This window comes from Hipposideros armiger, unplaced genomic scaffold (assembly GCF_001890085.2).
Source record: "Hipposideros armiger isolate ML-2016 unplaced genomic scaffold, ASM189008v1 scaffold_21, whole genome shotgun sequence".
Taxonomy (NCBI): domain Eukaryota; kingdom Metazoa; phylum Chordata; class Mammalia; order Chiroptera; family Hipposideridae; genus Hipposideros; species Hipposideros armiger.
In genome coordinates, this window is record NW_017731371.1 from 4,183,104 (window position 1) to 4,197,712 (window position 14,609).

The 14,609-nt window shown below is 40.1% G+C and overlaps 1 protein-coding gene across 1 annotated transcript in view; it reads left to right on the top strand.

Annotated features, from left to right (window-relative positions):
* The first annotated feature begins 7,161 nt into the window (after nucleotides 1–7,161).
* GRAMD2B (GRAM domain containing 2B) overlaps nucleotides 7,162–14,609 on the top strand; it is a 97,130-nt gene continuing 89,682 nt past the window's right edge. The window contains exon 1 of the mRNA XM_019635310.1: nucleotides 7,162–7,524. Coding sequence (XP_019490855.1) covers nucleotides 7,298–7,524 — 227 coding nt within the window. The 5' untranslated portion in view covers nucleotides 7,162–7,297. The remainder of the gene's footprint in view (nucleotides 7,525–14,609) is intronic.

Consider the following 14,609-nt stretch of genomic DNA (forward strand, 5'->3'; position numbering starts at 1 on the left):
TGCTTTATTACCAAAAAAGTATGTTTTAAAAACCTTAGAGCACAACATTATGAATGTAGCTAATGCCACTGAACTGTGCCTTTAAAACAATTAAGATGGTAAATTTTGTTATGTATATTTTACCACAATAAAAAAAATACAAAACAATCCCTAAGGATACATTAAAATCATATGCTATTCATAAATATTTCTTTGGAAATAATTACCAATTTGTATAAAATCAAACAAAGGCAGATGATACAATAACTACTATGCAATTTGTCAGATTATAATGCTATTTAAATGAAAGAAAACAGTTATTTAAATCTGGTAACTCTGAGGCCAAATTCATGCTTTACCAAACACTGAAGTTGGGTGTTTAAATGTTTACAGTGGTGTGAGGGAGTCCGGTCTTAGGTCCTACTGGCTCAAAAGAGCTAATTACCCACATCTCTTCCCAAAGTTTGTTCAGTGGCATCACATTGGTAGCTGAAAATCAACCATAGTGGGACTATCTACACTCTGGAAATCGGCAAATGTTACAAATCAGAGCTCCCGCCTCCCCCAGAAAACCAGTTGACCAGCACACCACTGCTTAAATAGTAAATATATCTATCAATAGACAGAAATTTATACTAACAAAATGTTTTCAATCAGCTCTCTCAACTCATTTTATAAATTGAAGCAAATGCCATGGAGAACAGTGAAAAGACTTGCCCAAGCGAGTAGCAGGGCCAAAACTTGGGTTTTCACATTTCTTTCCCTTATATCACCAAGAGCAACAACACAAAAAGAAAGATTGCCTGAAGCCTGACATCGCCATGTTCACTGAAACTGCAAGATCAACTACCTGATCTTTTTGGAGGCAGAAATCCCTCTCAAGTCACCGACTGCTCCATAGTCATCGTTTTCTGTCAGGGGCAGCACTGTGGTCTCTCTGTGTCCTGCCAGAGAAAGGCTCACAACTTTAGAGGAGGAATTCACCTCCTCTCCAATCTTTATCATAGAAATCACAGAATAAAGGCGCCTGAGGCAAGAGGAAGAAACTTTAGATAGGATCTAGTCCATTACTTAGACTGGACTATTCCAGGCTGCTGGGCGGGGCCATTAACGCCAATGTCAACATTTCATGGCCCCAAATTGTTACACTTGGGTCCTCTCAGGTTAGGTCTCCCACAAGCCATATGTCAGTGTCACATTCAGAAAGGAAACTATTTTTCAACTATAGGATTCCATTCAACTTTAGTGAAAATATACCCAGCTCAAATCATAAGTTCCCTCCTCATCATCAATGGTATTTTCTGAATGCTTAATATGTGCAGGCTTCATGACTGAATTTTACAGTATCATCAAGTCCTCACAATGGCCTTTTGAGGTAGACACTACTATCATTATCGTTTGTTTTGGAGGCTTGGAAAGGTACCTTTCCAATGTAACACAAGCAAGGAAATAAGGAAGCCACCCTCCCAATCCAGGCAGCCTGACCTCAAGCCCACACTCTACATCAGCGGTTCTCAACCTGTGGGTCGCGACCCCTTTTGGGGGTCGAACAACCTTTTCACAGGTGTCGCCTAAGACCTTCGGAAAACAAAAAGATATTTACATTACGATTCATAACAGTAGCTGCGGGCTCCCGCGGTTCCCCTTCTGCGAGGAAAAAATACGCGGAGACACAGGAGCGCTTTTTCAAGAAGTGTCTCACTTTATTTTACAGCATGCCCCTTTTTATACCGGGCAGTTTAAGCATTGTTCCATTAATATCAGGGTTTTAATTCCTCAGAATTCTTATGCTCCAGGGTACAGCTATACCTTTTCTATGCTAAAGACTAACTTATCCCAACTATGCCCAAATCCCTCCACCCTCAATGACTGCGACCAAGGCCTGAGCCTTTACATAATTGCCTAAAGGATGGTTACCATGACCACCCAACACTTATTCTAAAAACTATTGTCTAAACAGGATCTTAAGATTTACAGGGTGTGTACTTTGACCTTTACTAAGAGACTAGTAGTGTGACTAAAATCACCTTTAGTGTATAAAATATAATTATTGTGATATATCTTTTAGAAGGGGTGTAAGATCTTCGTCCTACAGGGGGACATCCAAAGGGGAATTTAAATTCTTTAAAATATAAAGCAGTATCTGTTTCTCAGTCAGAGCTTCAGAATTTGTCACAATTGCAGTGTTTGGCCATGTCAGATACTGAGGCGCAGACGGCTCCCGGCAAGTAGCAAAATTACAGTTATAGAGTAGCAACGAAAATAATTTTATGGTTGGGGGTCACCACAACATGAGGAACTGTATAAGGGGTCGCAGCATCAGGAAGGTTGAGAACTGCTGCTCTACACCACGACACCACACAGCCCACTCCAAGAATGTAGATACATTCACATTACACCCGAACCCTGGTATTCCACATATGGCTGTCCCATGATGAGGTCTGAATCCCCAGGTATCTTAAGCAGACCACACGCTTCTTTGTCTAAATGGCAGTAGTATGAGCTTAGGGTATACAAACTAATTGTATTAATACTAGCCTGAGCACAGCAGAATCTAGCAGATAAATCTCAGAGCATAAATATTTATAATGTTACCTAACTGTAGAGGAAATCTAATCTATTTGTAAATGAGAATTTATATTCCACACCTCTGAAAAGCTTGGTTTTGAAGCGCTATGTATTTGGTGTTTTCAGTTTGGTTTTGTGCCTCAACATCAAATCTCCTCGCCTCCAGGAGAAGAAGAATCTACAGGCACGCATCCCCCACCTCCTATCTAAGCTAGCTAGCATCGGTAGGCATATTAGTTCCTTATTTGTGGACTTCAGAATGATTAGATATAATAACGAAAGATTATCATCATTGCACAAGTCTTGCAACTATCTATGGACCTTGTTTCACTGAAGAAAAAAAAATCATACAGTAAAACTTTAACAAGCAGTCTTTAAGGAAAGAAAATTAAAGCTTGAGAGAACTTTCAACATCACCCAGGTGTCAGGGGCTGGAAACTCAAATGCAGGTAACGAAAACAATCGAAACAAAGCAGGCAGACTCAGGCAAACCACAGAGATCAGCCACGTCCCAAGGGGACGGTTGCTCAGTACCAGCGAACTACTGCCATACTCTTGCCAGGTCTGATTTCTAGGCAAGGTCAGGTGATCACCTTTTATATGAAATGTATAAGAAATTTCTACTTACAAAATCTGATAAAGGCCAAACAGGACATGTCAGCAGGCCAAATCTAGCCTCGTATCTCTTCATTTGGTAGAAGAGGAAAAAAAGTCTAGAGGCATTAACTGAATATACCAAGTGGGGGAACCCAAACTTGTTATTCTTTTTTCTATGTCAGACTCTACAATCTGTATTTGTAATGATATAACAGTGTGACTTATTGGAGAGCATCCAAAAAATGAGATATTTCAATCATGGGTGATGTTACTTAAAATTGCCTGCTAGCTATCAAGTTTTGTCTTGTTTGGTTTTGTCTTTTAGTCTCTGTTTCCATGGAAGGACATAAAAGGTCTCTGCTACCTTTATTTTAGTTGTCATCATAGAGTATTCATTTTTTTGACAGTGTATATACTCCTTTTATATTATATTATTATTATATTATATTATATTATTAACATATATTAACATAAATGTCTGACTCCAGTTGTTCACCTTTGATCATCTGGTCTTTGTTTTCATTTTTACACACAAAAATGAAAGCTGTGGCAAAGGCTAGAAATGACGTGAGCAGAGGCCACGTCTAAACAGTGGAAGGGGTCAAACAGCAGCAGCTTCGTACCTGCTGATGTAGGCTACTGCACAGAAGTCAACTGCCATTCATCTTAAAAATAAAGTAGATAAAAATTCACATTTGCTTTCAGTGGTCATGTGCTATCAGAGCCTACCCTTATTCCTCTTTGAACATAAAGTCCAAACATAACTACTAGCAAATCTTGAAAGATTTAGCGAAGGCAGCTCCTATCAAGAAGTGAAATTCGGGGGGCAAAGCCACAGCCGAATCCAGCGTTTAGGCTGCCCCCTCAACAGCCTCTAGTTTAAACCTTGAATGCCCCTAGGGAGGGCATGAACACTGCACCTTTCTACCACTCTCCGCTGGTTTCTCTCCCCATCTTGTGGTTTTACTTACCTTTCTGGCCGTTGAAGGCATTTGCATTTGTGGCCCCTGCTCTGATTTTCCACAATCGCATGTTTAACACAATATTTTATGATAAGGAATTAACTCAACATCTTACATAAGAGTTGCATCAATGCTGTTTCAACTACTTCAGAGCTGCTTCCCATAGATAGTAGTTGCTGCCTAAGTGAAAAAGCCATATCACCAGATGACTGCCAGAATGAGCCAGCTCATTTCCTTCTGCTTCCAAAGCATCGTCCACGTGGACATCAAGCTAATCTTTCGTCATTTTATTCCCATTACCTACAAGATAAAGCTTGGAGTTCCCACTGGCATTCAGGGTCCTTCCTAATTCAGCCTCTACCTACATGATCAAAGCTCTTCCCCTACCTCATCAACACAACCTCTCCACTCTCTCTCTCTCTCTCTCTCTCTCTCTCTCTCTCTCACACACACACACACACACACACACACACACACACACACACTCACACACACCTGGCCTATGCCTGTTTATTTGTTCATGAGCCCTACTCCCTTCCCTTTCTGCCTTCCCAAAATCTCCTTATTCTTCAGAGCTCCACTCAAACTCCACCTTTTCCACTAGACTTTTCTAAATCATCCCAGTCTCAAATGATCTTGCCTCCTTTTAAATGTAAATATTTAATAAACATTTGTTGAATGAATGAATGAATGAATGATGAATTCTAGCATGACCACATTCTTATGACCACTTAAATATGGCCAACTCGCTTAATCTTTTTAGATAGAACTTTATCATCTGTAAAAATGTGGTTTTTGTGGGCCAGCTGAGTGGCGTGTTGGTTAAGAGCTGGCTTGGGATGCCAGAGAGCCCCGGTCGGATCCCACATATGAGGGCCAGTGACACTGCCGTCCACAGCTAAGATGCTGAACAACAGCTCAACCTGGAGCTGGGCTGCCGTGAGTCCCTGGGGACGGTGTAGGCTGCAGCCCCTTCTGCAGTGGGTTGCCATGGGCTACCGTGTGTGGCCAGCAGCCAGCGTGAGCGGCCAACAGCCGCAGTGAGCGGCCATCCAGAAGCCAGCGACTGATCTGCCTCACCCGGGAAGAGCGCAATGATGGTGCCAACTTGGGCCAGTGAAGCAACGTCCTCCACAACTAGACTGAAGAACAAAAGGACAGCAACTTGTCTGTTTCCCTTCCCCCAATTCCCCAGCACTGTTCCCATCCCTCCAATTCCCCAATAAAAATCTTTAAAAAAGAAAAAAAACGTGGTTTTTGCAAGGACTAAATGAGATGTTATTATGAAATTATCTAGCAGAGAAGCTACATAGACACAAAAGGCATTAGATATATGGAGACTCAAGAAATATTGCATTTCTCCCTCTTTTATTGTCAGTTAGCCTTGCAACTGTGTGCATTGTCTATTCCTAACTACAGTGTTGGACCAAGGACCCATTTCTTAAAATTTTTTTGTATCATTCACCGCAGCTAGCATGGAACCTTACTAATAAAATATCATTGACTGAGTGAGTACTAAGAAAGTTCTCTATTGAAAACTATGTCCAGAGGCTGGCTGCTGACACTGGAATTTCCTCCTTTACAGACATTTGGTTTTAAGTGAAGTATCGCCCCCAGTTAAAATCCAAACCTTCATGGGAGATAGTAACCTGTTATGTTTTATTCGTTATGAATAACTGTGTGATTAGACGCTTTTGTTTACAAGGAGCAGAAACTGCCTTGCCAGTTGTTGCTTTTATATGAGGTACAGATGACTTTGTTTAATCCGACACTTTATTATGACTTATTTAATGTCATTCCAACATAATTGCAAAATAGAAATTAGGGGGGAAGAGAAATACAGATGCTTGCACGATCAAGGAAGGACAAGGACGGAAGCTGGGTGCAGTGCACCATCACAATTGTAGCAAGACAGCCCTGGGAACCAGGGTGACCACCTGTCACGATTTGCCCAGCCCTAAGGGGTTCCTAGGATGTAGAGCATTCAATGCTAAAACCAGGAAAATCCCAGACAAACTGGGAAACATTGGTCACCCTATCAGACACCAGTAAAACCCCACCGAAAGACAGACTTGGTCTAATTTCAAAAGGGTGCTTAGAATACACTGCACACCACAGCAACACAAACCTGTCTCCAGCTGGTTATCAGCTGATTAGAGCAAAGGGCTAAACAGGCCAAGGCTAAAGGTTTGATTTCCCCAGAAACTTTGCTCTCTTCCACAATCAGAATCTGTGTATGTCACTTCAAGCCAACCATTCTCCAATGTCACTGATGAACCAAAAGGGGAACAAGGAGAGAGAGAGCACAGCTCCTGTGGACCAAATCCCTCACTGCTGCCCGTGACATTAGAGGAGGGACACTGTTGTCCTTGCGCGTGGACATGAAGTGACAGAAGACCAGTGACATGCAGAAATTCCTTTTCTGTACTCCCTGCTGAAATGCGTTCTAAATAACAACAATAATGTAGCACATACTTGCAAATCTCCACAGCATATTTTTCTGTATGATTTCATCCTATAATACTTCTAGTCCTGTGAGATAGGCATGGCAGATACCAAACTTAGCAGGGTTACGATCACCCATGGTTACCCAACCAGCAAGCAACAGGGCTGGAGCCCTCGCCTCCTAGTGGTTTTTGTTTGCCTTAGTTGTTGTTGTTGCTGTTTTGAAACAGGTCACAGCCTCCTGTGATGTAGCAAAATACACAACATGCAGGTTCCCTTGGCTTTGTACAGATGACTTCCATAAGAGCTCCAAAACTCTTGGTCTCAAGGACCAGCAGCACAGCCTTAAAGTACTATGTGTCTTGCCAAATGTGACGTGCAGGTGGGCTGTTTATTTCCTGAATGTGCAAAGACATAAAGCACAACTACAGCTTTCACCCTGGTGGTCAGGCCCAGAGGATTAGAAAAAGTATCTCTGCTTTTAATATTTAGGAACTGTCAGACTCTGCACCGCCTTGTGTTCAGTCTTTACTTTTTTATAGACTTTTCCGCCTAAATCCACAGGGTTGTATTAGTAAACTGAAAGCTGAATTTCCCAAACCCATTTATTTTTCTTTTAGAGCAAATGTGGGAAGGATGAAAACCGCCCTGTGTCATACTTACATGTTACTCATTAACTACTGAAAAAAAAAAAGCGCCTCAGCTACTTTAGGAGTCATGTGAAGAAGGAGCTAGGGCTTCCTGCAATGCAAGAACTGAGCAAAGTTACAGCGCAGATTTTCACAGTGGGGAGATTCAGAAATGAGCCTTTGAGCTTCTTGCTTGATTTGGCGATCAGCAAGTGCACAATGGGGAAGAAACGGCTATCTTCCAGCGACACAGTGTTCCGGTTTGAGATTCCAGGCAGCCCACGGAAGGCCCTCACCGAGGCCCAGCACAGCTCCACCGACAGCCCCAGCTCAGTCTTTCTCAGGTGGGTACATCCTGTTTGTCTCCCTGATGGCTTCTGCTACCTGACAGGTATCCCTTAAAGAGCACCTTCCTCATTCCCTGAGGTAGCAATGTGCCAAGGGGGAAAAGAAAGCACAGCCTAGGCATCTGGGCCCGTGGATTTGAAGGCAGTACATTGCAAGGGATATGATCTGCTGAGCAAATAGAACTTTACCACTATGAAGGGAAAATAATTATTAGTGCCTTCTCTAGGATTTTTCAGTACTGGATAAGTGGCCAGCCATACAGTTCCTCAATTCCTAACTCAGTCTCGGGTTCATAGGAAGTGAAGCCATAATTGAACCAGAAACATTCCTTTGGTGTCAAAATTACCTGTGTGATTATTAAAGTAGTAATGATTAAAATATTAAAATAATCACACTCATTATGTTTTCTAAATTAAATACTTAGATAGTACTAGCTATGCTCTGGTTCAATTACTGACTGTGCAGTGATTTATAGCAGCGTTACCCAGATTTAGAACATATCCTTTTTAGCTATAAATGTTAACATCTATATCAACACCACTCTGATAATTACATATTTTAATGAAAATTCATTTATCAACTCTTTATTCATTTTGTCTCATAATTCTCTGGGAATTTATAAAAGGTAGAAACCAAGTGCAAGTGAAAATCAATTACAAGAAAAAGTTTCTCATCCAACTTTGATGTGAGCTTTAATGTATGTTTCATGGAAACCTCTCAAATGAAGGTAGAGGAATGGCCTCCACAGCTAAAGTTTACTTTTATAGCGCCATATCCAGAACGTTAATCATTTGTTTTACTTTTTAATTATTTTAAATCCTTTACACACACACACACACACACAAAAGTACTCAAAATTAGAGCTTTTAAAAATTAAATAGAACACAAAGAAATCCCATTTCATGTAATGGCAGTCACTTATCAGAATGTCAGGTTATGAGTACAAATTAAATAATTTTTTTAAGTTTTAGAGACCAAGAGTCTGAATTTATGCAAAATGTTACTAAATACATCTAAAGTTAGCTTTGGTTTTTCCAGCTATCATTAAAATAAATTTACCTAATTTGCACTATGATTGTTTGAGCAAGAGCACAATTTCTGTGATCAAAAATGTAAAACTTTTGCATTATTTCCATATTTTGCTGAACTCTGAGTATTACTTGAATTGCTTTGTCTGTTTAAAACATCTCTTTTGTAGATTGTAATGTAAAATCCTCTTGGAGCTCAAGCTCTAACAAGAAAAAATTAAATTAAAGTGCATTAATTAATTAATTGCACAAAGTACAATTCAAATAAATATAGTACATATAATTTAAATAAGTGTAAATAAATAAATAGAATAAAAATAAAATAAAAACCTGAATCAACCTAAATTCAAGCCTCTTTCGAAAAGAGCCCAGGCTTACAAGTATTTCACCAGCATATTTAAATATTCAACACCAAATCTCTATATTCATATCTATGTTTCCTTTTTTAATTTGTATTAGAAGCAACCTACAAACACTTCATATCGCCAAACAGTTTGGGCATTGGAGGACTTTTCGTCTAGTTGAAAGATCAGTTTAATATATTGTGTATAAAATCATTGAAAATAATTTGTAGATGCATGTAGGCACATGTTGGTGAATTACTTGAGGTCAAAAATAGACCAGGTAAACTCTTCCCTTTACCTTCTAAGTAAATATTAAGAATTGTGTGGCCGTTGTGGTATCCCATTATCCTTTCCATGAACTACAGCTAATAAAATGTACTCTCAGATCAACAAACTACTTCAAATAGGCACAGATACAACTTATGCTGTGTTTTTATTCAATCATTCAATTCCACAAAGATTTACTGACTATTATACGCCAGGCTACGTGGAAGGCACAGGGGATCAGGGGATATAGTCATGAACTCGCTAGACGTGGTCCCCGCCCACATGTAGGTTATCGGTTTAATGTCTAAGACAGGCAAAAAAAAAAAATTATGAATGCATACATACGTACATACATAATTCATATATTAATGTATGTTATTATAGGAAATAGGGCTGAGATAGAGAATGAGTTGGGGAAACTAATTTAGATGGGATGGCAAATAAAGGACTCTGTAAAGAAATGATATTTAGGCCAACTTAGAGGATGAAAAAAAGAGCCAACCGTGGAATGACCCAGAAGGAGCGTGTGGCCCTGAGGTAGGGAAGATCTTGTGTCTTGAGAAACTTGGGGAGAGCGGCACCCAATGAAATCAGAGAGATAAGCCGAGACTGAAGGCGTTTGGAATTTTATTCTCATTGCAATGTGAAGCCACCGGAGGATTTAGAATTGGGGACTATCACGATGTGATGTTCCCTTTAGAAGGGTTTTCCGGCTGCCCTCTGGGTTATGTCTAATTTTTCATTTATTTGAGCAATGCTATGATTTGCCCGTGTCTCTAAGGTATGTGCCTAGGCAAGGAATTGCTAGGTCACTGATTATGGACATGATTTACTTTACTCACTATGTCAAACTGTGTTCCAAAGTTCTGTGCCATTTATGCTACTACTAACTGCAGTTGTTTCACTGCCTCCACAACAATGGCTTTGTCTAACTTTTTTACTTTTTCTAATCTGGAAGGTGTGAAAGGGCATCTTGATGTGGTTTCAACATGCATGTCCCTTATTAATACAGGAGGAGCATCTTTTCAACTTGTTTATTGGTCATTTTTGTTTCCTCTTCTGTAAAATGCCTGTTGATGGACTTATGACCCTTTGGGGCAGGAGAGGGGGAGAGGGATCACTATTTTTTTCTTATTTTTAGGTAGTTTTTAAAATACTCCAGATACCGGTCTTTTTTTAGTTATATGTGTTGCAAATATTTATCCCAGCATATAACTTGTCTATTCACATTCTCTCTCGTGTCTGAGTTCTTATTTTTAATTTGTCAATGTATTAATTATTTTCTTAATGACTTGTATTTTCTGTGACTTGCTTAAGAAATCCTTTCCTACTCTGAGATCATAAGAATGTTCTTATGTATTGCTCCTGACAGTATGTTTTTCTTTCAAACTAGAGTCCTCTAAAGGATTTGGAATTTATTTTTGTTTCTGGTGTGAAATAGGGCATTGTTTTAATTATTATATGGATAATGAATTGTCTCACATTACTTATTGGATAGTCTTTCCTTTCCCCATTAATCTGCAATGCTAGCTCTGTCATACATCGCTATCTTCATGACTATTGCTTCATAATAAAAGTTTTGTTATCAAATAAGACAAGACTCCTTACCTAGTTCAGAAATGATTGGCTACTCCTGACCCTTTGCTCTTCCATTTAAATTTTAGAATCAGCTTATGGAATAAAGATTTTTTGTAATTGAAATTGCATTGAATCTATTGCTTAGTTTGAGGAAATTTGACATTTTATGGTATTAAATATACCTATTCATGCACATGGCATGTCCTCATTTACTTAGATCTTCTTTAATATGACTTCGACAAAATTTCGGAATATTCTACATAAATCATTAGTTAGATTTATTCCTAGGTACTTCACACCTTTGTTGCTATTAGAAATATATTTTAATTGCATTTTCTTTTCTTAATGTTATACAGAAATGTAATTCAAATTCTAAATTGATCTTATATTCAATATTCTTGCTAAATCTTCTTATAAATTTTAATAAGCAATCTGTAGACTCTACAAGGTTTTATTTGCAGGCAATAATATTATTTGAAATAGTAAAAATTTTGTTTTTACTTTTCTGATCTTTACTCCTTTTAAATCTTGTTATTTTAATACACAAGCAAGGAACTTCATTATAATGCTGAGTATAAGTAGTAATTTCAGGCACTCTTGTTTTGTTCCTGATTTTTAAGGGAATGCTTTTAACATTTCAGATTTTATCAACCTTTCTCGGGTTAAAAAAGTTCCCTTCTCACTGAGGTTTTATAAGAGGTTGTTGAAACTACTGAGTGCTTTCCTGGCCTCCTCAAAGATAATCCAAATTTGAAAATCTCTAACATTCATAATGAGCACAGTACCTCAACATTCAAAACTCACAAGAAATCTTCATTTCCCAAAATATAAGGAAAAACATTGGGTGGTCTTGAAAAAAATGAATTTCTGTAAGCTTTATATGTAGACTGGAAAAAGCTATGGTGAATTAATAGTCCCATAAATTAATCATTCAGCAAACAAAACTCAGGAATTTCTATTGAATTAGTTAGCGTTTGGAGAATTATTATGCTAATTAGCTGTTAGATCTATTGCTTTTAATAAATTCATTTTCCCAAAATATTTCTTTTTAGAGTAGAAGTCTATTTCAATTTTAGACAAAGGTGAAAGTTGCACAATGGCGCTAATGTGAAGAATGGGGAGCTATGGGCTTTGGGGGCACATACAAGATCCAAGATAGCAACCAAAGAAGTAAAAACTGAAGCAGCCCAAGCTAGAACATGGGGCAGGGTGGGACCAGCCCAGACCTTCTCAGACGCCTGTGCTCTGGTTTGGGAACCACTCCAGTCTGTAGTCAACGATGACCTTGCAGCCTGCAGTCACACTTCTTATGTCCCCACTTAGTGGCCCTAATACTCTGCTTCTACTCCTCTACTCGTCCACTCGCCACCAGTGAATGAAGGAGGAAATGTTTGCTCCTCTTCCCTTCTGCTCTCCCTCCCAAACCCGCCTCTCCATGCTTTTCCTTAGCCAAACCCACTTCTCTTACTATCGGGGAAAGGACAGGAGCATTCTTCGGTCCCTGAAAACCAAGAACACGGTAGATGTCATATCATGACTCATTTCAAAAGTAAGCCCATGGCCTCGGCTCCTATTCATGGGAGTTGTACAGATAAGGGTAATGTTTAGAAGCTGGAGGGAGGCTGCATTCTGGGAAATGGGCTCCCTTCTCTAGGAGCAGAATGAAGAGGTTGTAGCCAGAGAAAGCAGGGCTGCCTCATGGGCCATATAATCATATTCATGTCCTGAGGGTGGGGTGACTATTTCAGTGAATGGAGTACATTTTTTCTTAGGGGTTAAGGCCGGGGGGGGGCAGGACCCGTTGACTCCGGCAAACCTTTGAAAAGAAAGTTGAGGGGGTGGCTGTCAGGAGACAGACAGAATGAAGTACACCAGGATGTAGTAAAATGGGGCTGCAGGTGTTAAAATAAGAAGGAAACATGCAGAGAAGTAGGCCTCTTTGATGGGAGAGTCAGAATTTTCCCAGGTGGAGATAACAGAACTTCCCCGCAGCTATGGTTGCCAGGAGAGAAGAGACCTACAGTCTCTTTCCCCAATGTCACCAGATGCTTCCCCACAAAGCATTCAACATCTTCTCAACATATATGCTCTGTCTTGTCACCAGGTTTTTGAACATACTACAAGTCCCCACTGACTGCCTGAAAAATTCCTATTCATCTTTTAAGATGTACCTCCTGAAAGGTCTGGATAATATCTGAGGAGATTTCCCTGTGGCTTCCCACTTCCACTCCCTCAGAACAAGCAGCCGTTTCTTATTTGTAGGCACCATATCCCATCTGAACCACTTATCAGAATGTACTGGTATCAGGGGTATATTTATCATAAAGCCAATGAAGCTTAAACTTCCAACCTCACTTATACAGTCCCCTTCCAAGGTCCTGGAAAAATCACTGGCAACTTGTTCACATAGTCGTATATTTTCATAAACATTTCAGACAATATTTTAACTGCAATTATGATTGCTACCTCTCTCCACTCAGTTTTTCCTCTGTCACATTTTCCCTCCAGTCCGACAGCCAAGGGCATTTTTTTTTTAAGATTTTATTGGGGAATTGGGGAAAGGGAACAGCACTGGGGAATCGGGGAAGGGGAACTGACAAGTTGCTGTCCTTTTGTTCTTCAGTCTAGTTGTGAAGGACCTTGCTTCACTGGCCCATATTGGTATTATCATTGTGCTGTTCCCGGGTGAGGCAGTCGCTCGCTGGCCATTGGACCGCCGCTCACGGCGGCTCACAACAGCTCACGCTGGCTGAAGGCCACTCACACTGGCTGCTAGCCACTCACGGTAGCCCACGGCAGCCCACTGCAGCAGGGACTGCAGCCCACACCGTCGCCGGCGACTCACGACAACCCAGCTCAAGGTCAAGCTGTTGTTCACCATCTTAGCTGTAGAGGGCGCAGTGTCACTTGCCCTCTTGTGGAATCCGAACCGGGGCCCTGCGGCTCAGAGCTGGTGTTCCAAGCCAACTCTTAACCAACACGCCACTCGGCCGGCCCAGCCAAGGGCATTTTTGACATTCTGAGCTAAGGGGGAATTGGCTGGCGATACACTGAGTTTGGGATGAGAGGAGGATATTCATGTGATTTACCGTCATTTCTATGTGCATGTGAGTTACCAGTTATCCTGGCTCCCAGGAATACTCCCAGTACCCATTAGGCTGATTCACTCTGCTTGGTGACACAGCAGTGCAGGGCCAGAGATGGCATCATGATATGAAAGTGTCCTACAGGTGCCAAGCTTTAGAAGTATGTGGGTAATGGAAGAGAAACGAGATTGGAAATGCATGGAGCCAAAAGCCAGTCTCTAGCAAACTCTTCCAGTTGTCAGATACGTACATTGTAAGCGGTGGACTCGTTCTCATTGATGCCAAGTCAAAACACAAGGGCTCTTATGTGAGGACTCTGTACTCAGTAATGCAGCTGATATAATTAGAAGTACACCAACATTTTTATGCTATTGCACAATTCATCAGAATTCCTGTATTTATGGAGAACAAACTTAAGTTAATACTAAAAACAGCCTTGCCTCTGTATGTGTCACATGGTAAATCTTAGCACAACATTATCCAAATGGGTTGAAATCTAAAAGAAATTGTCTATCTTATCAATAAAAAAGTAAGTTTTTTTCTAGACAAAAGACTCAATTATCTTCTGCTCTCTTTATTGACAATATTATAAAGTTGTTGCCATATAAAGAGATTGATGTGTATCAGCTAAAAATTATAAGAAAATATCACAGAGTGCATCAGGCAGTTAATTCATAAAATGTTATATCACTTTTCTGGATTTGAAGACGTTTATGGAATTTGTCAGCTTTTTCAAATTAATAATTGGATTTCTTTCCTCATTCTAAATAAATATTCA